The sequence below is a fragment of the Argopecten irradians genome, chromosome 10 (assembly GCF_041381155.1).
Source record: "Argopecten irradians isolate NY chromosome 10, Ai_NY, whole genome shotgun sequence".
Lineage (NCBI taxonomy): Eukaryota > Metazoa > Mollusca > Bivalvia > Pectinida > Pectinidae > Argopecten > Argopecten irradians.
Window position 1 is genome coordinate 22,813,517 of NC_091143.1, and position 27,350 is coordinate 22,840,866.

The 27,350-nt window shown below is 36.5% G+C and overlaps 1 protein-coding gene across 2 annotated transcripts in view; it reads right to left on the bottom strand.

The window, feature by feature from the left end:
• The window catches only part of LOC138333403 (follistatin-A-like), a 36,261-nt gene extending 19,965 nt beyond the window's left edge, over positions 1 to 16,296 (bottom strand). The window contains exon 1 of one of the 2 annotated variants that reach the window (XM_069281758.1): positions 15,721 to 16,296. In XM_069281758.1, the coding sequence (XP_069137859.1) occupies positions 15,721 to 15,793 (73 nt within the window). In that variant the 5' untranslated portion in view covers positions 15,794 to 16,296. The remainder of the gene's footprint in view (positions 1 to 15,720) is intronic. The other variant, XM_069281757.1, reaches the window with a different exon arrangement.
• Positions 16,297 to 27,350: the final 11,054 nt, after the last annotated feature.

A 27,350-nucleotide genomic window follows, 5' to 3' on the forward strand; every position in this document is an offset into this window, starting at 1 on the left:
CCAAACACACGTTCTCTGTTTACAACCCACTTTTATGTGAATGAACTTTCACAGATGCATTCCAGTAGAATTAAGAGTAGGGTGTGTTAGATATATATAGGCCAAACAGGACAAACGACCCGAAACTATAACCCTGATTACTAATAGTACATATTGGTAACTAAGGCAAATGATTTGTACAGCTATACAAACAACATTCATCTTCAATGGCCCGTTAACTTTTGTTGTACTAAATAGAAATATTATAATGACAAATATATGTCGTACAAATAACTGACCTCTATCATGATTCCACAAAAAACTATACAACCAGCATACACTGAAACAAGAGCAGCAACGTGATGACCCCAAAATTGGATAACAGATATCTGACTTAGGCCTCCATTGACTTATGTTGTCATACCAGTCATTTTACATTTCTTGTGCAAATACCAGGAAGTTTGAGATCAAGGAGATTGTCCCTTAGACTAACAAAATTCTTCTTTCAGACACCGTTTGTGATACTGAGCAGCTTTGTTGTATTGTTTAGTCTATAAATTCTGTAGTCTGGTACGAATTATGTATTTGATCTTTATACGGTGTTAATGCTTTTGGAGACTTTTTTTTACAGCTACATGTAACGTCTATAGAAGAAAGGCATTCTCGCCATGTCTCTATTCTAAAACGAGTACATGCACACTTATGCCAATGCACGACTATTTCCATGATGCAATATACAAAGCAAAATAACTGCATATTTTGCAATCACAAGTTTCTATTCATATACTTTAATAACGGCGGCATACAAAGCGGCATTTTGAATGGGAATTTTGCACTCGGCGGACAAGGCATCAGTCGCAGTATTAAAGGTCGTTTTGCGAGTTTGTTGTTTGTTCAAATTCCTGAGCACCATAATCAAAGACATAGTTTCTAAGTTTGAGGGTACATCAACAAATTCACTTACGTACAAATACTGCTTCTAGACTATTCTTGCTTTCTGTATGTTGGAATAGTTAATGGAGAGATAGAAAACAGCATCAGTATACTCTATTTAGCATTTAAATGAAATTCGTAAATCCCAATACATGCATAACAATATTATAAGGACATGTGTTCTGAAAGTTATGAATGATAATCAGCAGAGGTTATAATAAGGAACGTCTTGCATGACTGCACATTTTAGCTATTTCCTTCCTGTTCGACTTATTTTCTTGTATTTGTAAGGTAGATTTACAATATCTATCATCTGTGAAAAATGGGATTATCTAACAACTTGTCTTTTTTACATCCTCAGGATTGATCAGACATTTTTTTAAGAATTTAGCTCTAAATGTGTACCACTCTGACTCGCAGAAACACTAAAACGGACAGCAAAATAACGGTTATCAACATAATTCTTGGGCCTTACGTCTATTTCCCCGCACCATTCAACAAGAATGATATTACTGAACTCATTATAACACGTATATCCAGCATTGTTTAGTATTCGTTTTAAGTTTATTATTTCAACGCTTCTGTGATATGTCAAAACTATGGAGATATTAACATTTTGCTGATAGTTTGAGAACCACACGTGTAGTAATTTTCAGAATTTGGCGAATCAAAGGCGCAATGTTATTTACCACCAAAAGTTACCAACAGTTTCAGAATTACATTTACATGTATAAAGGCTCAGAGTGAATTTTAGCATTAAGATGGTTAAATGAGGTTAAACCAAGACGAGCGATCTACGACATTTGTACAGTGACTTTTTAGACATTTTTCACATAAACAATTAACACGAATAAAACATCAGATTGAGAAATAAGATGTGTTATTACTTTATAGCGCATCTGTACAGTAAAACACGGATAAGTCGAAGTCAGCGGGACCAGGCAAAATAATCGACTTATCCGAGTGTTCGATTTATCCAAGTTTTACTGTTTTCGAAGACATCGACATCTAAGTTGTACTGATAGTACCGACTGTATCCAGGTTAGCGTTTTACAAAGGCAATAAATAACAAGATTTTTTCCAAGAAAATATGATATTTAAGATCAAAACATACTAACATCATTGATTGTATATATATTTGTCTATATTAAACTTAATTTATCAAAACTGGTGGGTTTCAACAGATTTCCGACAGAAGAAAAAATAACAGGTCAAAATGTCCCCAATTATGGCACCTACTTTGGTCAATACGTGTTATTTTAAACTCTCGGGCCGAACTGGTGCCTTCGGCCGATTGTGATTTAAGAAATGCGAGTTGCGAGTTGAGAAATGCTAGTTTAAAAAAATTAAGACAGGAAATATGAATGTAACCAAAACATATTGATAATAAAAATACGAAATTACTTCACTAAAAGTACGGTTTTCAACAATCATGAAAACTTCTACAGCTGTTTTGTACCAAAGCGATTGAGGGTACTTTTATTCACAAGGAATAGAATTGCAACTCCATGGTAACTTCATAAAATAAAGCTCTCTTTGGATTATGCATTCCAATGTGTTTTAAAACTGTAAATAACTTTGCAAACAGAAAAGACTGGTCAAAACAATGATGATTTGAAGGACTAGGCTGTTACATGTGTAATAAGATTATTTGAAAGTTTAGGGTCTCAATTTTTGAGCCAAATGTTAAACCAGTCTTAAGATTTCGAAACAATCTGGAGACGGAATCAAACGCACAATTCAAAACCAAAGCTTCAAGGAAAAACTTTTTGTGGAGTTTTAAGACCGTCTGGTAAAGATCGAAAGAGATAAGTTTCAGACAAAAGATTAGAATTTTAACTTAAAGCAATATGGAGGGTTTCAAGACAGTCTGGAAAGAATCGAATTGACGAAATATTGGAATTTTAGCTCTTTAAAAAAAGAGAAAAAAAAGTTTGATATGACAGGAAAGGATTGAAGCAGACAATTCATCTGCAGGCTGATCTTGGAATAGTATAATTGATTCTTAACGCAGGCGTCATTAACAATGATTCCCTTTCGTAAGCACAAACCTGAGACAGAAATACCTCTTAATAGTAGAACCAATCAATTTTCTCTCAGCGCTCGTCTGTGACATGCCGGCAGACCCGCAATCACAAAAGACCGAAGACGTAATCTATAAAACACTGTGGAAGTGGTAACGTTCCAACTTCAAAGTGAAACCCCGACTTTCGAGCACTGGATTGGATTTGTAGCGTCTGAGTGCAGCGTCGTCGCACGACAAGGCGGGAACAGGGCAGACGACACACACTTGTGGAGTAAATTAAGATAAAATTATATGATTGAGTTTGTCTAGTGTGCAAGATTTAAAATCCATTTTGTATCAGACGAATTTGGTGTGAAGACGTATAAATCTTTCGCCGTCTTGTCTGATAATCGTGAATCCCCACAAATATCACAGCGCCATCTATAGGGATCTCCTTTTTTGTCTATTCAGCAAATTAGCGGAAACTGATTCCTGTTCTAACTTGGTTATACAAAAGAAAGACATGAAGCCTTTTTAATGACGGAGTCTGTGACAAAAATCTCGGCGACATAAGAGCAACGCAAGCATTTTCCGGAAGCAAAGTGGTGTTGTAATTGTCCTCGGTGAAGTTGAGAACTATAATTAGATTTTTTGCATACTTTGCATAGCATAATGGTGTTCTACATGACCACGACAGTGAGCAACATCCAAGCTCCATCTTAATCTCGGCCATTCTCTTGACCACAGAAACAGGTTGGCATTTGTTATGTCCTCTTGACCTACACATTTTATAAATCGTCACCGTATAGATGACCTTGACCTGTACAGAACGTGTTACCCAGGAGATATTCCTCCATGGAATGATCTAGATTTATAGAATTGTCCTTGTCTGGATAAAGACATTGTACTTTGTCGTTTTATTCATTTTTTTCTAGACCAGTAAATCATAATACCAATATACACAGTGTGTGATCCTATGCAGCTCAAAGGCCACATGGTGTAGCTAATAGCGTGACACATGCATGATGTCATAATTTGTAGCATAGGTTATAGAGATTATTTCACGTTCTTTTTTAGGTGGGGGTATGTTATTGTCGCAGATGTTAAAGCTCTGTATACCAAATTATTAAAAGCGATAATAAAACTTATACGTGTGTTTATAAAACAATCATTTCCTAAAACCTTAAATGAAAAGGAAACTCATTTAAGAGTCCATATATACTCTTTATCTGCAGGCTTAAATGTGGTAGTTCCATTGTAATGTTTAGGTGCCAGATATGCATCTACAGTTGGTAACTTTTTATAGCAGAAACAAAGAATGGAACCAATTATAACATCAATTGGCTGTGTTCGCCAGTATGTATGTTTCTTTATACTCGCTGTAACAGGTGTAAAACCAATCATTACACGAACATGCCAATCTCTAAGTATTGCTTTTGTTTAAAAGTATCGACGTTCAAATGATAAATGTTGATGTATGCTGGAATTTTGTCGACAAACCAACAACGATTTATCTTACAAAAAAACTCAAATCAAAGCTTATCTGCACCAGTTATCTTTGGAATTTTTATCTTACAAATATTGCAGTGTGTCTTCCTTGTATAGATGCAGTTTCGCCTGGGGGTTGGTATCACCGTCTGATCAAGGGAAACACCGCCAAAGTCTAACAGAATCAATGGCGGAGTCTGAGGTAATTAACGAGTTCGACAAATCCTCCAACATTAGTTTTAAAACATTTAACGCAACGCATCAGAATGCGACAAAATGGGGAGAGACAGGAGTACTTTTGTGAGGTGTAGCCGTGAGCCAGACATTGATTACATTACCAGATGTCGACAGACTGGGACAGGGGTTCATCGTCCTGCGAGTCTTGGCACTGCGTCCAAAGAAAGGGGAGATTACTCTAATTGTTATTATTGAATGCAGAGATTTAGTAAAACATTATACATCGATACTCTGTGTCATTATGGGTGGGTAGGGTTGTCTACGTGACTAACACCACGCAAGTACAATGTACGTGTTACTGGTCAATAGTCCATGCGCTAAAACTTCACAGTCGGACATGTCTGTAACATGGACCGCCAAACTTGGACAGTTGACCACAGGATTCAGACATTCTAGGACATAGTCTGGAGCTTAACATGACTGCCATTACCAAGGCTGGTGCGCACGTCTTTATATTTATAGGTGTCCGATAATTGTTACCTTAGGTTAAGTTTCTAGACACGAATTTGTAGTGTCTACTATTTTTAGGTGCTTGGTTTCCATTTTCTGGTTAATCAAGAACGATTCAACGAAATCCAGACAAATATACCAAAGTTAACTATTCTGTTGTTTTGTTAACACAATGCCGGATTTTTTTTAGATCATCTCGTCCATACACAGGGGCACGTACTTTTTTAAGAAATATATGATAGAAGTTTTCGTAATGTTCTTTCCTAGACAGCTGTCGCAAATGTCCGAAATCCATATGTGAAATAATTAAGGTTTACTATACACATGTATTTAACACCAATGTTCCGGTGCCTTGTAATACAATTTGTTGCTACGCCACTTGATAAGCAATTCACGCCATCTCGCAGGATAGTCATGTAGCAAGAACAGACTTGAATCTGTTCGGATTCGGACGCCATCTTCCTGATAGATCTTGGTCATCATCCTGATAAGATCTTGGTCATAAGATTTTTAAGGTACTTTCAATGAAATCTAGCTCCATTTACAGATGGAACAAATATTTCTGTAGTAGTATACCATGTTCGAGACATTACTTATATATTTTTTATTTAGAACACAATCGTGTAACAATAAATATCAGACAATGCGTAGATGCTAATTGACGGAACATGGAACATATACTAAATAGCGGAATGCGGAATGAAAATACTTTATTAAAGCGAAATGAAAACGGAACATAAAAAAACATAGAAACATATGAAATATTGCCTTTGCTTTTTTCTGAGCTTAGCAATCTCTGCATAAAAAATATTTGAATCTTGTTGGTAACGAAAGTTTGATTAAAACTGTTCGTCTGTACTAGACCTGGCTACCTTGCACTTAAACAAGCTCCTTTATTATTAAATTGCTTTCAACAGAATAATTAAAATTGCTAAGCAATAACGTCATATCATTGTTTAATTTCCATATTTTTTCCAATCAAAGGGTTAAGCTTTCGTGTAGCCCACTTAGCGGGAAGCTTATACGTGTATGACTTCGTATGCCTAATCTCTATACCCTGCTTCCACAGTCTGATCCTGGCGCCCAAAACCACGTTTCCGGAATCTCCTTTCGGCACAGGACTCCAGTGCGCTCATCCAATGTATATTTCGGCATTTTGTTTCCAGTGATTGCCAAGAACTTTATGGATTCAAATATATGTTCCCGTGTCTGATTCTTTTTCGGTTCCCGTTTTTCACTTTTTGGATTCAAATATGTGGTTCCGGTACTTCCGGTGTATGAGTTGTGGTCTCCGTCTTCTTCTGTCTTGGCTAAAGTACAGTAGAACTCCCCTTGGTGCCCTTATAACTTACGATAAAATGTATCCGATTGACCCAGTTCTACAGTACCTGTGTTTCTAACCTACAGGTGTAGGCTATCATCCCTCTTTATCAGATAAACTGGCACAGAATACAAGAAAGAAAAAAGTGTTAGATATCGCTGTATTATTATGTCATATGCACTTTTGATAATATTATACTGAGACATGATGTACTTTTGAGACAATCATCAGTTGAACAAGAGGCTCATTGGGCCTGTATCGCCCACCTGTTTCGGCTAAAAAAACAAGCTACCAACTTGAAGACTTTAGAATTGAACTTAATCTATTTATTTCTACAGATGTATTTTTAAAGAATTTGCTATATTTCCCCTATAGGCCCCCCCTTTCAGGTCCCTGTGGAACCAGGGTCACCCTTTATACAAGTTTGGTTCCCCATAACCCAAAGAAGCTTCAGATCAAATTAGAGCTAAATCCCTTAATTTCTACCGAAGAAGAAGGATATTAAGAATTTGCTATATTTCCCCTATTCGGCCCCGCCCCTCAGACCCCTGGGGGCCAGGGTCATCGTTTATACAAAATTGGTTCCCTTTCACCCAATGAAGCTTCAGACCAAATTAGATCTAAACAACTTCATCCCTACAGAAGACGAAGGATTTTAAAGAATTTGTTATATTTCCCCTTTTGGGCCCCGCCCCTCATGCCCCTGGGGGTCAGGGTCACCGTTTATACTAGATTGGTTTCCCTTCACCCAAGGAAGCTTCAGGCTAAATTTGGTGAAAATCCATTTGGAGTGAGGTAATAAACTATGGTCCTTGGTTGATTTCTCAGTCACTAAGAGCTACCTTGGAAACCTTCCTAAAGTTTACTTTTTTGTCTTTGTGCGAAGACGTGACCCATTCCGATCTCTTAGAGTTATTTCCCTTCGTTCCACTCCGTCAGTACTGACGAAGTGAAGCGAAGGGAAGTAACAATGAGAGTTATTTCCCTTCGTTCCACTCCGTCAGTACTGGCGAAGTGAAGCGAAGGGAAGTACATTGTAACTCTGAGAGTTATTTCCCTTCGTTCCACTCCGTCAGTACTGGCGAAGTGAAGCGAAGGGAAGTACATTGTAACTCTGAGAGTTATTTCCCTTCGTTCCACTCCGTCAGTACTGACGAAGTGAAGCGAAGGGAAGTAACTCTGAGAGGTCGGAGTGCACGTGATCGTGACAGTGTCATTGAGATTTTCTAGCTTATTTAAGGATTTACCTATTACTTTGTTTAGTTTATAAATGATAAACCCAACGGAGCATGAGGTAAATTTGAACAATAAAATCAACCAGAACGACAGATACAGTTATTTATCATGTGTTATTTGCTGTTAAAATTATTCTGACGTCATGTTTATCCATGCACAACAGCCATTCAAAAAAGCGCGCCATTGACTGCAGTTAAACCTCATCGCCCCTGGGGGTCAGGGTCGCCCTTTTCTTGGAAACCTTCCTAAAGTTTACTTTTTTTGTCTTTGTGCGAAGACGTGACCCATTCCGATCTCTTATAGTTATTTCCCTTCGTTCCACTCCGTCAGTACTGGCGAAGTGAAGCGAAGGGAAGTACTTTGTAACTCTGAGAGTTATTTCCCTTCGTTCCACTCCGTCAGTACTGGCGAAGTGAAGCGAAGGGAAGTAACTCTGAGAGGTCGGAGTGCACGTGATTGTGACAGTGTCATTGAGAATTTCTAGCTTATTTAAGGATTTACCTGTTTCATGTGTGACCGTAAGTGATCATATAGCAAGATAACAATATTTACTCATAATTATTCATACTTTTCTCTTCATATAAGGTACACACATGAGTGTCAGAAATAACTCTATCAGCAAACTGTATATCCCATGTCGATATATCGGATTTCAAGGTCTAAAATTTATTTTTTATTTGTGTTGTCAAAAGCTCTACCCGCTTAGCGAACACAAGGACCTACGAAAACAGCTGGTATGTGCATCTGTATCCTATAATCGCAAAAATATTTAGTATATCGAATAAATTCCATTTTACAGAATTGTTTTGGCATCAATGGATTTCCGTAATAATACATTATAAAACAACAGCATTTTAGATGATTTGGAGATCTAGGTAAGACAGATATGAATGTTCTAGTAAAATAACCAAATAAAGAAATTACCTGCCCCAAATCAAATTACATAAACTACATCATATTCTATCTTAATCAATTTTAGAATATAAAGCGTCAATTTACTAATAACGCGCCTGTTAACGCTTACTATAAACATTGATATAATTAATATCAGTATCTCATATATGCCTACGATCTTATATGTTTTCAGTCAGAGTCAAAATATACAGGTCAAACAGATTTGAAATTAGTAGTTATTTATATAAACTTGGAAATAACGAAAGTTCATATTAGTGATTGAAGTCATTTGAATAGGTCTTAAAATAGTTCGCGTTGAAGTTCAATGTATATCGAATGTCATATATGATAATAGATATAGGTTTAAATAATGTCAAGAAAACAATTAATCATAATCATCATCATCATATGTGATCATCATCGTCATCATCATTTGTCATCATCATCATCATCATCATCATCATCATCATCATCATCATCATCATCATCATCATCATCATCATCATCATCATCATCATCATCATCATCATCATCATCATCATCATCATCATCATCATCATCATCTCATCATCATCATCATCATTATCATCTCATCATATCATCATCATCATCATCATCATCATTCATTTCATATCATCATCATCATCATTGTGATCATCATCATCATCATCATCATCATCAATTATCATTTTCGTCGTCATCGTCGTCGTCGTCGTAAAGTTACAAATTTAGAACAAATCAGTTCAAGGTGAAACACATCAAAAGCATTTCTGATATGTTCAATACATTATACGTGATGCATCAGTCTGTCGTACATGCTAATCAGTTCAATAAATTCATAACGCTTATATGTGCAGTATTTTTCATACTCACGAATCAAGATAAGCTTTTAATGTTATTCATCACCTTAAGTTACATGTACTAATATTTTGAAAATTATAGTACTTTCAATACATTGGTTTTAATTTTACAAAATCAGAGGAAAAAATAATTTTTAGCAGTACTGCTAAAAATCATTATATGTACGTCTATAGCAAGGATTTATAAGTCTCATATACGTCCTTGGTCTATAGTGAAGTGAAATTAGTACCTACGGTCAGACCACGATCGTGGTCTACAATTTCATGTAACATTTTTACAGTGATTTCTGCAGGAAAGTTTCCATCTAAACAAGAAAATTTTTAAAACATGCCAAAATTTTCACCCAGTTACGGCACATATAACTTTAATTATGAAAGTCAGCTAATTAAAGTCCGGTATATAAAGGATTAAGGCATATAAGGAACTATCTTTATTTTTATTATATTTTTAATATAAAATTTTATATCAAATGAATAGAATTCCATAAATCATTTAAATATGGATATATATTCTTACGATTTATGTATGCCATTTTAGAAGTCGGGCGAAATAGGTCATACGGTAATACCTGTGATTGGAATGATTGACTATAAATCCTTACAGGATAGTCTGTCCGAAATGTCCGTTCAGATCACAGGCCTTTTGCTCTATAGATGACACCCGATAGTGACACACTAATATAGGAGTCCGTACATCTATAGAGCCAAAAGCCTGTGGTATGCTTTATTGATTCAGTCTAAGACTATATTAAAATTTGCACATATTTCGAAAACAAACAAGTTCTAATATAAATCAGATTAGGTGGTTTTACTGTGATATGCCAGAAAAAACCCACTGTAGTGAAATGTATGTGAAATGTTCAAACTCGCTTACTATTCGTCATTACACATAGTGGTCGGATGTCCTGTATGCCGAACCCTGGCCCTTGCCAGTTTGGTAAAGATTTTGTCTAGAACTACTCAAATCGCTCTTACAGTAGTGTCTTTTCCTTATTAGATGCATGTTCTTGTCTAAAATATGATTTCATCAACTCCTCAGTAGTTATGTATTGCATTTGTTTAACGTGCGTGACTTTGGTTCGGGTATAAGTACAGCGTACATGTTGTACCTGTTTAATCTTATTGATCAACGATTTGGAATTTCAACGGTAACAATCAATGTCGTGGTATTTGTTAATATTTCATGTTATATGTTTCATAAGGAATGTACAACAATATATTTATGTCTAATGCTTCGTGGTTATGTAACAGAATTAGCCTCGAAATGGATTGTCACTTTAACATTTTCTGAGATGTATTCTAATATGTCGGGGGTCGGACCAGGGTAGCCACATTTTCGTATATATCAATCCTCACGTAATTCGTTAGGATCAAAGACAAGGCATAGAAGCACGTGCCGTCCGTGGCATGATTAGCAATAAACGCTGATATTATAAGTTAGGTCAATGGAAACCTTATAATAATGACATGATTAAAAGTATTAATACACAGCAAATCAATACGTGTGTCGTGATCCTAACTCATGAGACAATGGAGAGAAACTAAGGGAGGTAACTATGATAGATATAACCATTTTACTGTGAATTTGATAAGTTTTTCTCTTCATAAACACAAACGAAGTAATACAGTCTATAAGAGACACCCATTTCCTTCCAGCAACAATAAAATATATATACTGAGACTACGTGTATAAAATATCTCGAAAATGAGGAAATCCTCAAGAAATTCAATGTCACTTGGAATGTCAATGTAGAAATTAAAACACACTCTAAATTGAATTGATGCTTCATAAACTTAACTTCTAATTTGCAATACGTTCCTGGATGAGACCATCTGCCCATATCTACCTAAGCGTAATTACTCGTCGACAAGTGTATACCTGAGTGTAATTACTCGTCGACAAGTGTATACCTGAGTGTAATTCCTCGTCGATAAGTGTATACCTGAGTGTAATTAGTCGTCGACAAGTGTATACCTGAGTGTAATTACTAATTAGTCGTCGACAAGTGTATACCTGAGTGTAATTACTCGTCGATAAGTGTATACCTGAGTGTAATTACTCGTCGACAAGTGTATACCTGAGTGTAATTACTCGTCGACAAGTGTATACCTGAGTGTAATTACTCGTCGACAAGTGTATACCTGAGTGTAATTACTCGTCGATAAGTGTATACCTGAGTGTAATTAGTCGTCGACAAGTGTATACCTGAGTGTAATTACTCGTCGACAAGTGTATACCTGAGTGTAATTACTCGTCGATAAGTGTATACCTGAGTGTAATTACTCGTCGACAAGTGTATACCTGAGTGTAATTAGTCATCGACAAGAGTATACCTGAGAGTAATTAGTCGCCAACAAGTGTATACCTGAGTGTAATTAGTCATCGACAAGAGTATACCTGAGAGTAATAAGTCGTCAACATGTGTATACCTGAGTGTAATTAGTCGTCGACAAGTGTATACCTGAGTGTAATTAGTCGTCAACAAGTGTATACCTGAGTGTAATTACTCGTCGACAAGTGTATACCTGAGTGTAATTACTCGTCGATAAGTGTATACCTGAGTGTAATTACTCGTCGACAAGTGTATACCTGAGTGTAATTAGTCATCGACAAGAGTACACATGAGAGAAATTAATCGCCAACAAGTGTATACCTGAGTGTAATTAGTCATCGACAAGAGTATACCTGAGAGTAATAAGTCGTCAACAGTCGTGTATACCTGAGTGTAATTACTTGTCGATAAGTGTATACCTGAGTGTAATTAGTCGTCGACAAGTGTATACCTGAGTGTAATTACTAATTAGTCGTCGACAAGTGTATACCTGAGTGTAATTACTCGTCGATAAGTGTATACCTGAGTGTAATTAGTCGTCGACAAGTGTATACCTGAGTGTAATTACTAATTAGTCGTCGACAAGTGTATACCTGAGTGAAATTAGTCATCGACAAGGGTATACCTGAGTGTAATAAGTCGTCGACAAGTGTATACCTGAGTGTAATTACTCGTCGATAAGTGTATACCTGAGTGTAATTACTCGTCGATAAGTGTATACCTGAGTGTAATTACTCGTCGACAAGTGTATACCTGAGTGTAATTACTCGTCGATAAGTGTATACCTGAGTGTAATTACTCGTCGACAAGTGTATACCTGAGTGTAATTACTCGTCGACAAGTGTATACCTGAGTGTAATTAGTCATCGACAAGAGTATACCTGAGAGTAATTAGTCGCCAACAAGTGTATACCTGAGTGTAATTAGTCATCGACAAGAGTATACCTGAGAGTAATAAGTCGTCAACATGTGTATACCTGAGTGTAATTAGTTGTCGACAAGTGTATACCTGAGTGTAAATTATAGAGGATAACACGTGTATGTTATAGAGGACAGCACGTGTATGTTATAGAGGACAGCACGTGTATGTTAAAGAGGACAACACGTGTATGTTATAGAGGAATACACGTGTATGTTATAGAGGAATACACGTGTATGTTATAGAGGAATACACGTGTATGTTATAGAGGAATACACGTGTATGTTATAGAGGAATACACGTGTATGTTGTAGAGGAATACACGTGTATGTTATAGAGGAATACACGTGTATGTTATAGAGGAATACACGTGTATGTTATAGAGGAATACACGTGTATGTTATAGAGGAATACACGTGTATGTTATAGAGGACAACACGTGTATGTTATAGAGGAATACACGTGTATGTTATAGAGGAATACACGTGTATGTTATAGAGGACAACACGTGTATGTTATAGAGGAATACACGTGTATGTTATAGAGGAATACACGTGTATGTTAGAGAGGACAGCACGTGTATGTTATAGAGGAATACACGTGTATGTTATAGAGGACAACACATGTATGTTATAGAGGATAACATGTGTATGTTCAAAATAATAGCTCTTGTATATTATAGTGACAATCCATGTTATAGAGGAGAACACATGTATGTTATTGAGGATAACACGTGTATGTAATAGGGAACAGCACATGTACGTTATAGAGGACAGCACGTGTTTGTTTTAGAGTATAACACGTGTATATTATAGAGGACAACACGTATATATCATTGAGGACAGCACATGTATGTTATAGAGGACAACATGTGTATTTTATAGGGGATAACACGTGTATGTTATAGAGGAATACACGTGTATGTTATAGAGGATAACACGTGTATATTATAGAGGATAACACATGTATGTTATAGAGGCCAACACGTGTATGTTGTATAGGGCAACACGTGTATGTTATAGAGATTGACACGCATATGTTATAGAGGATAACACGTGTATGTTATAGAGGACAACACATGTATGTTATAGAGGAATACACGTGTATGTTATAGAGGATAGCACGTGTATGTTATAGAGGACAACACGCGTATGTTATAGAGGACAGCACGCGTATGTTCAAAAGAATAGCACTTGTGTATTAATCCATGTTATAGAGGATAACACATGTATGTTATTGAGGATAACACGTGTATGTTATAGAGTATAACACGTGTATATTATAGAGGACAACACGTGTATGTTATAGAGGCCAACACGTGTATGTTGTATAGGGCAACACGTGTATGTTATAGAGATTGACACGCATATGTTATAGAGGATAACACGTGTATGTTATAGAGGATAACACATGTATGTTATAGAGGAATACACGTGTATGTTATAGAGGATAGCACGTGTATGTTATAGAGGATAACACGTGTATGTTATAGAGGACAACACGCGTATGTTATAGAGGACAGCACGCGTATGTTCAAAAGAATAGCACTTGTGTATTAATCCATGTTATAGAGGATAACACATGTATGTTATTGAGGATAACACGTGTATGTTATAGAGTATAACACGTGTATATTATAGAGGATAACACATGTATGTTATAGAGGCCAACACGTGTTTGTTGTATAGGACAACACGTGTATGTTATAGAGATTGACACGCATATGTTATAGATGGTAACACGTGTATGTTATAGAGGATAACACATGTATGTTATAGAGGAATACACGTGCATGTTATAGAGGATAACACGTGTATATTATAGAGGATAACACGTGTATGTTATAGAGGACAACACGCGTATGTTATAGAGGACAGCACGCGTATGTTCAAAAGAATAGCACTTGTGTATTAATCCATGTTATAGAGGATAACACATGTATGTTATTGAGGATAACACGTGTATGTTAATAGAGGAATACACGTGTATGTTTTTGAGGATAACACGTGTATGTTATTGAGGATAACACGTGTATGTTATAGAGTATAACACGTGTATATTATAGAGGACAACACGTGAATATCATTGAGGATAACACGTGTATATCATTGAGGATAACACGTGTATATCATTGAGGATAACACGTGTATGTTATAGAGTATAACACGTGTATATTATAGAGTATAACACGTGTATATTATAGAGTATAACACGTGTATATTATAGAGTATAACACGTGTATATTATAGAGTATAACACGTGTATATTATAGAGTATAACACGTGTATATTATAGAGTATAACACGTGTATATTATAGAGTATAACACGTGTATATTATAGAGTATAACACGTGTATATTATAGAGTATAACACGTGTATATTATAGAGTATAACACGTGTATATTATAGAGTATAACACGTGTATATTATAGAGTAAACACGTGTTATAAGAGTATAACACGTGTATATGTTATAGAGTATAACACGTGTATGTTATAGAGTATAACACGTGTATATTATAGAGTATAACAACGTGTATGTTATAGAGTATAACACGTTTATATCATTGAGGACAGCACGTGTATGTTAGAGAGGACAAGGCATGTATGATATTGTGGACAAAATGTGTATGATACGTGGCTACTCGTGGATGTCATATCCCGTCAACGTTGCTATATCGGGCTACACGTGCATGTCATATCCCTTCAACTGTATGCCATCGGGCATATGTGCACATGTGCGTCTTATGCTGTTAACTACTTAAAGAACAGTATGTGATATCGGGGTACACGTGCAGGTCATATATCAGTGTATGATATTGGAATACACTTAAATTACATATCTATGGCCATTAACTGTGTGATAACGGGCTACATGTGCATGTTGTTGTGTGATAACGGGCTACATGTGCATCTTATATCGTGTCAACTGTATTATTATATTGAGTAACACGTGTATGTCATATTACGTAAACTTATGATATTTTACTACAAGCGCTTTCAAATCACCACAACTTTGCGAAATTGTCACATAATTTGGTCTGACAGGTGTTATGCACACTTACCTGCAGCATATCCAGCCCAAGACACAAGGAGAATTATAGGTATTGAATGATGACAGGTAGCGTATGTATCCATGAGTCTGAGGCGCACTATTATCCCATAGTACACACATGTAGACACGTGTTTTCCAACATGCACTGGGTGTTTGTCCTGATATACGTATTTACGAGATTTAATGGCCCTGGGGTAGGGTGACAGTGTAGCACTAGTTACGTACGGTAAATAAACACTTCACCGATAACACGTCCCTTCCTCATACTATGAGTCTACTATGACGGACGAATGTATGAATGGAGTGATTATATATATATTTATGTTATAGTGGCATCGCGGGAGGAGGGACTTGTCAGTGACACCTCTACCAGCGACGAGTTTAAGGGGAGGGACCTGTATACAGAGTCCTTACCTGCGAAGCTGTAACTGCGCGTTCGATTGAGATATCAAATTAACATAACAATTTTGAGAGATATTTGATTAATGTGTTCCGGGCGAAGACAGCTAACCGTGTAGTACTAGGGCGTAGTAATGCCTCACACACTTTACACACACCAGTATTACTAGAGGGAGCGGACGGTTCACTGGTAAAGGGCTCTAGGTATATTCTGTTATCTAACATCATACACGTGCCATTTTTAGGACGAGGAGGAGGTAGGGCAGAGTACCCTGAGGAAAACTTCCAACTTACGGTAATGACCATGCTACTGTCCCTCGTTGATGCCAGTAAATTGTTATCAGTGGTAGAAGGCAGTTGTACATCCTCGATACTCCAGGGGTTATTAGTCTTGTTGTTCTATCCACCAACGACAGTGATAGTAGCCCCTGAAGGTTAACATATAAAATACGGGTAAAGTAGTTTATTTTGTATGGCGTTTTTTTTAAATAATAATTTACATTTTAGCATATGTATCGTTTAAAAAGTGGATGAACACCGGAGTGTCCTGAGAAAAAACAAACGCGTTAAAGTCAGTACGTGTACCTAGCTAGTAATTTTCCTGTACACACACGGTTGATCACGCCGGATAGCCGAGTTCGATTCCTGGTTGGAGTACTCGTCTACAATGTAACAATGATCATACATCTATACATTTATTACTCGGCTTTGACATTAACGCATTGACTTCAATAATAAATTTGTACGTCCAAAAGTTTTATACATGAAGGTTGAAGAGATGCCATCGACGATAAATTCTCTCTTGCAATAGTCGATTTCGGTCAGGACTCAGCCTCCACAACATTCAGTGTACATGTCTTCGTAATGCTTTATTGTACTACTCTACACTGGGAAAGAAGCTTGTCAGACCGCTAAGTTGATTCGACATTATCATCACGTTTTTAATCTAACGTTGTTAAATAGTTGTCTGATCTGTACTAACTACATTTCGTCTCGACAGACACGGCCACAACACGTTAAAATTCCTTTACACACATCAAACCTGGGAGCAAACTTAATTAGCCGGCTAAGTTCTGGTGTCTGTACAGAGATACTGCATTGTCTACAGAGCTGTGATAGTTCCTTCGTTATATATAGATGTTTTAGTTAGAAAGGGTCGCGCGACAGATTACCGAAAATCGTTATACCGAGACATTATGTATTGATAGTGACAGTGCAGCTTACCGGTAGGAAAGGTGGGTTGATATTAATTGTTGTCTACCCTTGCGGAGAAAGTACTGTAGTGAATTAAACGGGGCGCCGATTGGGACTTTATCTTTTTTTAATCAAAATTAATTTTGTCTGCCATAACGAAATCATTTTCGTCTTACAAAATTATCTTTCAGAACACAAAATTCATTTGTGTCTCCACAAAATTCATTTCTGTCATGACAAAGTTAATTTTTGTTAGACAAAAGTGAAAATTGACAAAGTTTAATTTTGTGTCACAAAAGTCAATTTTGTCACCGAATCCAAATATGGATAAATGCAAAATGAAAATGAACTGTCTCGCCACGATTTTTGTGACGTGGCCTCTGATTTGATATAGTGACCGTTGGTATGGCACGCGCACACGGTGTTAAACCAATGTGGCATTAAATAATGGATAGGCTGCAAGAGCTTTTGCAGAAAGCACTTGTGTTTGTATCATCCGTGTCATTCTTGTGGATGTTTAATATATTTACTTTAATCAGCAGAATATGTCATGTAAAAGGCGCATGCTCTGGAATATCATTTATAAGGCCTAGTAGAAGGGGAAGGAGGTTACATACAATGAATACTCTATGGAAAATAGTCTTTCAAGGAAATGCACACGAATTGTTATTTGACCGTAATGATTACGTACCTATTCAACAAATATTCGTTCACTATCACAACTTTCAAGTCCGGTTATCCTTCACCAAAGATTGAGCGAACTGTAAGCGTTTCAACCAATCGGTTTGCAGCTTACAAGTAAAGGTCAAACATGGACTCATTTGCATACTTAACTGACTAAAATGAATTATGTCGAGACGAAATTGAATTTCGTCATGACGCAAATGAATTCTGTCCACAAAAATGAAATTTGTCATAACAAAAATGATTTTTGTCCACTGAAAGATGATTTTGTTTAACAAAATTTATTTTTGTCATAACGGAAATGAAGTTATTATAAAAAATCCTTTTTTTTGTAAGACGAAAATGATTTTGTTACGACAGAATTCAATTTTGTGTCACGAAATTGATTTTTGTCTACAAAATTGGATTTCGTCATGATCTTTGTCCACTGAAAGATTATTTGTGTTATAAATTTTGTTAATCTGCACTCATCTTTGTTGTACATTATTCATTTTTGTCTACACAAAATTGGATTTCGTATACAAAATTTCAAGTGTCCCATTTGGCGTCCCGTAAATTATAGTTCCGCCTTGTGTTTGTGAACGTAACGTATTAGTGCAGACAACATGATGTAATTTGTGCTCACTATATAATTACGTCACTATCAATTCGCAAAGACGGAATAGAAGTAGAGCATATTTTATATTAACATAGTTGATCGTCGAAGATCCACGGCTGATTGTATGGTCTCCCACAATGACTTCAGTTAGCAATTTGTACGACATTTTACAATTTTCACGAGATGTCAACTCCACGTGCGGTGCTATGTGTTATCAACCACAGACACAAGACCTCAAAAATATTTATATTATATTCTCTAAAAGGTTAAATCAAGTGTCAATCAAAACTGTGTACACTATCACTCATATACAAACTATAACTTCTCTACTCGTTATGTAGCAGTAACATTAATTAATTACCATATTAATGTTTATGCATGCCCTCCCTCTTGCCCCATATATTACAATTATTCCATTTAACTGTATATAAAATGAATTGAATCGCATGCTTCTGTGAGTCAAGGATACACCAGGGCATTGACTGGGTATATCGGTGAAATTAGTAAGCTCCCACTTTGATGATAAATAAAACATGTTTTTATACGTATTTTCCAAATTAATTATCTACACATATTTAAATCTAAATGAAGTCTCCCCTGTCATGTAAGGGATGGAGGCATTACATCGATTTAATTGATATATTCAAAATTTCCACGCAATTGTATAAAAAGTTGTAGTTTTTAATGAATCGGAATTAGTAATTTAATTAATTGTAACATAAATATAGATAACGACTCATTAATATGCGCGCGGTATATAACATTACAATCACTGTTCTATAAAAGGTGTAAAAAAACCTCATAGAAGATAATGCTGCGATTGAGAAGTTTTAAATCAAGCGCACTATTTTGGTAGTGTAGCGACCTGTTATTTTATTTTTGCTTTTTTCTAAAATTATTAAACATGTTACCTATAATAAGATAAGAACACCTCATGCATTTTCATGACAATTCATGCATTACGCATTCTTAATTGCAACGAAAAAGATTCGAATGCTCTTATAGTTAGAACTATGTACAAATGTATACAGAAAATATAGGTCAAGATCGAACGTTGAACTTAAATATAGAGGGGTGACTCGGTTCACATTCTTCCGGAATGCACATTACTCCGATGATAATATCTTCAGCTGCAACACACATTATCCAAGGATACCATTAGAACTTGACGGGAATTGAAGAAACAGACGGAGATCTTGTTTGAAGGCTATTGTAGTGTGATGTCTGTTTTATGCCAAGCCTTTCAAAAAATGTACATGGCTCGACCCTTCATTGACTGCAAATGATATCAAAAAAGGATAATTTTAAAACGTAATGGATTGTGGCGAAAAAGTTTATTGACGAAAAATAGGATAAAGACGAGGGTACAAGATGCAGGAAGAGTGAGATGAGGGAGGGAAGGGCAGAAAAGCGACGAGGGAAACACAAAGGGAGGGGTCACAATGGAAGAAGACCCAGGGGAAGGGGAGACCACCATTAGAAGGGGAGATAGCACCATGGTATGGTAAGGGTAAGATAAAACAGAGGGAAGACAAGGGAATAGGGAGGTACAGAGGGAGGCGAAATACAAGAGGAGTGGAGACAAGGGAATGGGGAGGTACAGAGAGAGGCGAAATACAAGAGGAGTGGAGACAAGGGAATGGGGAGGTACAGAGGGAGGCGAAATGCAAGAGGAGGGGAGACAAGGGAATGAGGGGGTACAGAGGGAGGCGAAATACAAGAGAAGGGGAGACAAGGGAAGGGTAAGATACAGAGGGAGGCGAAATACAAGTGCAAGAGGACGGGAGATATAATGGGAGAGATATATAAGGGTAGGGAAAAAGGGGTTAGAAACACAAAGAGAGGGGTTCAGAAGGGGAATGAGACACAAGGGTGATAGAAAGTTAGGGAGCACTATAAAGATACTAGGGAGGTGACACAAGTAGAAACAAAGAGTGGGGGTATAGAGGAATATAGTACAAATGTAAACAAACCGACCTTTATTTACACTGATATCTGATGGAAGCGTCAGTAACAACTCTTAGTTGTATAAAGAATAATGTGGGAAAATGTATCAAGTCCTACACGGATACAGAAGTACGTGTTATTACGTACAGGTTAGATAATACAGCCCCACCCATGCCCTCCTCCTCGATCACAAACCCTTCTCACGTAACTATTGTAATCTTATACCGACTTGAAGCATGTCGTGTAGGTTTATTGTTACCGGTATTGAGGATTTAATTAAGATAGGGTGACATGTTTGTAATCGTTTTATTACTTTTATAAAATATACAACGCGAAAAATATTCAAGTGCTGACACCAATGAAAAGTACTACTATATTTCGTTGACAACACCAAATATATCGCGTACTCGGAATTAACGGAACGTGGCAGGTCATGGGATCTACCTAGAGACTCTAGTAGGGTATCTGAGAGAATGCATATCCAACGTGAATAGATCATTGAATTCAGTAACCAAAAACCAACCAAACAGTGACGTACTGAAAGTTCAGGTAAGGCTACAAGCATCACTCACTTCATATTAAATCCAATAATTAGATATTATGCTCCTGTCTCTGTCATATCGTAAAAAAACAACACAGGGTCAAAGCCAGAACGTGCGTCTGTCAAAAACGCAGTGGGTGAAGGAATGTAAAGGTGGGGAAGTGCAGTCTTTTCATAATAACAATTAATGCCCCGCCTCTCAGAATAGCAATGGCCGAAAATCCTCGGAATAGCAATGGACGAAATTCCTCGGAATAGCAATGGACGAAGGTCCCGACTCTCTGAATAGCAATGACCAAATATATCCAGAATAGCAATGAACGAAGATATCTAGAATAGCAATTGACGAAAGTCCCATCTCTCAGAGTACCAATGACCGAAGATATCCAGAATAGGACAAGAAGAAGGTCCCGTCTCTTAAAATAGCAATGGACGAAGATCTCATCTTTCAGAGTACCATGACCGAAAATGTCCAGAGTAGCAATGATGAACGAAAATATCTAGAATAGCACTAGAATAAGGTCCCGTCTCTCAGAATAGCAATGGACGAAGTTCTCGTCTTTCAGAATAGCAATGAACGAAGATCCCGTCTCTCAGAATATCAATGACCGAAGACCTCATCTCTCAGAATAGCAAAGGCCGAAGATCTTTAGAATAGCAATGGACTTAAATATCCAGAATATCAATGTAAGTGTTTCTTATAATAGTAACAGACGAAAGTCATGTCTCTTAGGAAAGTTAAAGACGAAAATCATGTCTCTTATAATAGTAACAGACTAAAGTCATGTCTCTTAGAAAAGTTAAAGACGAAATCCATGTCTCTTATGATAGTAACAGACGAAAGTCATGTCTCTTAGAAAAGTAATAGACGAAAGTCGTGACTCTCAGAATAGTAATAGACGAAAGTCATGTCTCTTAGAAAAGTAATAGACGAAAGTCGTGACTCTCAGAATAGTAATAGACGAAAGTCGTGTCTCTTAGAATAGTAATAGACGAAAGTCATGTCTCTTAGAATAGTAATAGACGAAAGTCGTGTCTCTTAGAATAGTAATAGTCGAAAGTCGTGTCTCTTAGAAAGTAATAGACGAAAGTCGTGACTCTCAGAATAGTAATAGACGAAAGCCGTGTCTTTTAGAATAGTAATAGACGAAAGTCGTGTCTCTTAGAATAGTAACAGACGAAAGTCGTGTCTCTTAGAATAGTAATAGACGAAAGTCGTGTCTCTTAGAATAGTAATAGACGAAAGTCATGTCTCTTAGAATAGTAACAGACGAAAGTCGTGTCTCTTAGAAAAGTAATAGACGAAAGTCGTGACTCTCAGAATAGTAATAGACGAAAGTCGTGTCTCTTAGAATAGTAATAGACGAAAGTCGTGTCTCTTAGAATAGTAATAGACGAAAGTCATGTCTCTTAGAATAGTAATAGACGAAAGTCGTGTCTCTTAGAATAGTAATAGACGAAAGTCGTGTCTCTTAGAATAGTAATAGACGAAAGTCGATCTCGGAAGTGCTGTCTCTTAGAATAGTAATAGACGAAAGTCATGTCTCTTAGAATAGTAATAGACGAAAGTCATGTCTCTTAGAATAGTAATAGACGAAAGTCGTGTCTCTTAGAATAGTAATAGACGAAAGTCGTGTCTCTTAGAATAGTAATAGACGAAAGTCGTGTCTCTTAGAAAAGTAATAGACGAAAGTCGTGACTCTCAGAATAGTAATAGACGAAAGTCGTGTCTCTTAGAATAGTAATAGACGAAAGTCATGTCTCTTAGAATAGTAATAGACGAAAGTCGTGTCTCTTAGAATAGTAATAGACGAAAGTCGTGTCTCTTAGAATAGTAATAGACGAAAGTCGTGACTCTCAGAATAGTAATAGACGAAAGTCGTGTCTTTTAGAATAGTAATAGACGAAAGTCATGTTTCTTAGAATAGTAATAGACGAAAGTCATGTCTTTTAGAATAGTAATAGACGAAAGTCATGTTCTTAGAATAGTAATAGACGAAAGTCGTGTCTCTTAGAAATAGTAATAGACGAAAGTCGTGTCTCTTAGAATAGTAATAGACGAAAGTCGTGTCTCTTAGAATAGTAATAGACGAAAGTCGTGTCTTTTAGAATAGTAATAGACGAAAGTCATGTCTCTTAGAATAGTAATAGACGAAAGTCGTGTCTCTTAGAATAGTAATAGACGAAAGTCGTGTCTCTTAGAATAGTAATAGACGAAAGTCGTGTCTCTTAGAATAGTAATAGACGAAAGTCGTGTCTCTTAGAATAGTAATAGACGAAAGTCGTGTCTCTCTTAGAATAGTAATAGACGAAAGTCGTGTCTCTTAGAATAGTATCAGACGAAAGTCTTATCTCTAATAATAGTCATAGACGAAAGTCATGTCTCTTAGAACGGTAATAGACGAAAATCATGTCTCTAAGAATAGTAATAGACGAAAATCATGTCTCTTAGAATAGTAATAGACGAAAGTCATGTTTCTTAAATAGTAATAGCGAAAGTCTTGTCTTTAGAATAGTTCAAGACGAAAACCATGTTTCTTAGAATAGTAATAGACCAAGTCGTGTCTCTTAGAATAGTAATCAGACGAAAACATGTCTCTAGAATAGTAAGAAATATGTCTCTAGATAGTAAAGACGAAATCTTTGATAGTATAGACGTCATGTCTCTAAGAATAGTAATAGACGAAAGTCGTGTCTCTTAGAATAGTAATAGACGAAAGTCATGTCTTTAGAATAGTAAAGACGAAAGATCTAGAAAAACGAAAGTCGTGTCTCTTAGAATAGTAATAGACGAAAGTCGTGTCTTTAGAATAGAATAGACAAATAGACAAAGTCGTAGTCTCTGTCTCTTAGAATAGTAATAGACGAAATGCGTGTCTGTTAGAATAGTTAATGACGAAAATCACGTTTCTTAGAATAGTAATAGACGAAAGTCGTGTCTCTTAGAATAGTAATAGACGAAAGTCGTGTCTCTTAGAATAGTAATAGACGAAAGTCGTGTCTCTTAGAATAGTAATAGACGAAAGTCGTGTCTCTTAGAATAGTAATAGACGAAAATCATGTTTCTTAGAATAGTAATAGACGAATAGAAAGAAAAGTCATGTTTCTTAGAATAGTAATAGACGAAAAGTCATGTCTCTTAGAATAGTAATAGACGAAAGTCTGTCTTTAGAATAGTAATAGACGAAAGTCGTGTCTCTTAGAATAGTAATAGACGAAAGTCGTGTCTCTTAGAATAGTAATAGACGAAAGTCGTGTCTCTTAGAATAGTAATAGACGAAAGTCGTGTCTCTTAGAATAGTAATAGACGAAAGTCACGCTCTCGGAAGAGCAGTATTATGATGATGGACATGTCTCTTAGAATGCGATGGCTAACGATCTTCAGAATAGCAATGGACGAAAGTCGATCAGTAATGGGTTGAGATCCCATCTCTTCAGAATAGCAATGAACGAAAGTCAAACAGTAATGGGTTAAGATCCCATCTCTTCAGAATAGCAATGGACGAAAGTCGATCAGTAATGGGTTAAGATCCCATCTCTTCAGAATAGCAATGGACGAAAGTCGATCAGTAATGGGTTAAGATCCCATCTCTTCAGAATAGCAATGGACGAAAGTCGATCAGTAATGGGTTAAGATCCCATTTCTTCAGAATAGCAATGAACGAAAGTCAAACAGTTATGGGTTAAGATCCCATCACTTCAGAATAGCAATGGACGAAAGTCGATCAGTAATGGGTTAAGATCCCATCTCTTCAGAATAGCAATGGACGAAAGTCAAACAGTAATGGGTTAAGATCCCATCTCTTCAGAATAGCAATGGACGAAAGTCGATCAGTAATGGGTTAAGATCCCATCTCTTCAGAATAGCAATGGACGAAAGTCGATCAGTAATGGGTTAAGATCCCATCACTTCAGAATAGCAATGGACGAAAGTCGATCAGTAATGTGTTAAGATCCCATCTCTTCAGAATAGCAATGGACGAAAGTCGATCAGTAATGGGTTAAGATCCCATCACTTCAGAATAGCAATGAACGAAAGTCAAACATTAATGGGTTAAGATCCCATCTCTTCAGAATAGCAATGGACGAAAGTCGATCAGTAATGGGTTAAGATCCCATCACTTCAGAATAGCAATTGAGGGAGTGTGACATCTTTATATCCACCAAAAACTATTTCGTGGACTACAACTACAGTTATTTGTTTTTTGACTTGTTGCGTTACGTTGGAAATAACTTTTTTTCAAAATAACAAATTGAGAGATGATGACTTGGCAAGAGTACGAATGACATTGGTTTCTTTCGCACTAAAACCGGAAGTGTATCGATGCGGTGTAGATCATAACTTCGGTGATAACGCCATTTAATATTCCCGCGCCAGATAACAAGATGCTGCCGGGCACCAGATAACATCATTTTAAATTGAAATGGAAATTAGATCTTCTGATTTTAATGTGTCGATTTACACGTAATTATACTTACTGTCTACAACGCTATTGTGATGGTTTGCTTTAGGATAAACCTACATACGGATTGACCTAAAACTAGGGGTTAATAATTCCTACTCTCCATTCATAAAAAACTATCCCATTCATAAAAAAAACGACTACACTTAATCTGTGTGTGATTTCACAATGATAATGGGATGGGTCATATTGCGTGTGAATTGTTTGATATAGTTTATGAATGGAATTCTCTACATTTCACTATCGGTATATCTACAAAACTTCGGTGATCTCGCAGCCTGGTAGAAATTGGTGTGGTATTTATATTTCATGCCATTCCCTAGTACTTTGGTTACACAGGTCATAGGGAACTAGTTAAAGTTCGAAAAGGTCCTCCAATATTAGTAATATAGGTGTCTAGGGATGAACACGTTGATACATTTCATGTACAGTACATGCATACCTCTGTATCAAATTCACTATTTGATACAACTGAATGATACGCAATAAACACATCATCAATGACCATTTGGAAGATAATGCTGTTTTTCAAAGACAAATATTCAATGACTATTCTACATTGATTCATATAGAATGTGTAATGCAAACAACAAAACAATAAAGAAAAAAAGGAGAAAAAAAAACGAAAAAAAAAAAACAACAACCAACAACAAACAAACATATGTACGACCCTTACGACTCTTGCGATAGTACAAGAATAGAGCCTTTGTATGGTGAACCGGAAGTGAAAAGTATTAAATAAAAATTTGTGCAAATGAGATGTTATTTTCTAGTAACTAATTTTTGGGGTAAAACCCCGAAGCAAAACATGTCTTAGATGGTTCGTTGTACAAATGATGAATATAAATAACGTTGAAAACGGACCTTCTTTGAAAATTGACTTCGGGTCATTTGTCAACGTTGGAAACTGACCCCGAATGTCGTTGAATATTGAACATGTCGTTGAAAACTGACAGCATCGAGGGTCAATTCTCAACGGCACGTCTGTTGAAAAATAACCGTTGGAAAATTACCATGGGAAACCCTCGACGAATTGTCTAGGTCTAACCCTAACCCTAACCCAGGTCTGTTATCGCCTCCCGTCATAACAATAATCTCGAAATGCCTTCACACTATATCACACATAATCAAACCGAATAGAACGTAAAACAAAAATAAACTAAACTAAATTAACCAAGGCCTTGGTGCGATGACTCTTTTTCCATTTCTGCACTCATTTGCTTTATAATATCGTAAAAAAATAAATAAAACTGTATAAAAATGAACCTTGGCCATTGACAATAATGACCTCGAATTTTGACATTCACTTTTTTTTCAAAGATAAAACGATAGATCGAGTCGATTGGGATGAGTAAATGTGTAAGTGTTTGTCGAGATATAGTTTGTAGCGTAGGGTTACGTAATGATACATTCTTAGTTCTTATAGGTTCATTTTTCAACGGGGTTCATTTTCAATGGACAGGTGTGAAAAATTCGCTTTAATGAAATTTTTCAACGGGAATTTGCGTCATTTTCCAACGTTGATAAATGACCCAAGGTTAGTTTTCGACGGTGGCTCAATATCCAACGTTACACCGGCAAACCAATTTAATGTCCTAGATTTCGTCTTTATAAGTTCAGAAGTACTTGATTGTAAAACCATCGCATTAACCTTGGCAGTGACTCATATAATGTGGCACTACCATGAACTTTTACATGACAGAACTTCGGGATTAATTAATGGCTATTCCATTCAGTTGTTTACCAGTACAGCGCGAACTCGTCCCTAACCCGTCTGTTACCTCCACGGACGTACTTGACCTTTGTCCGACATT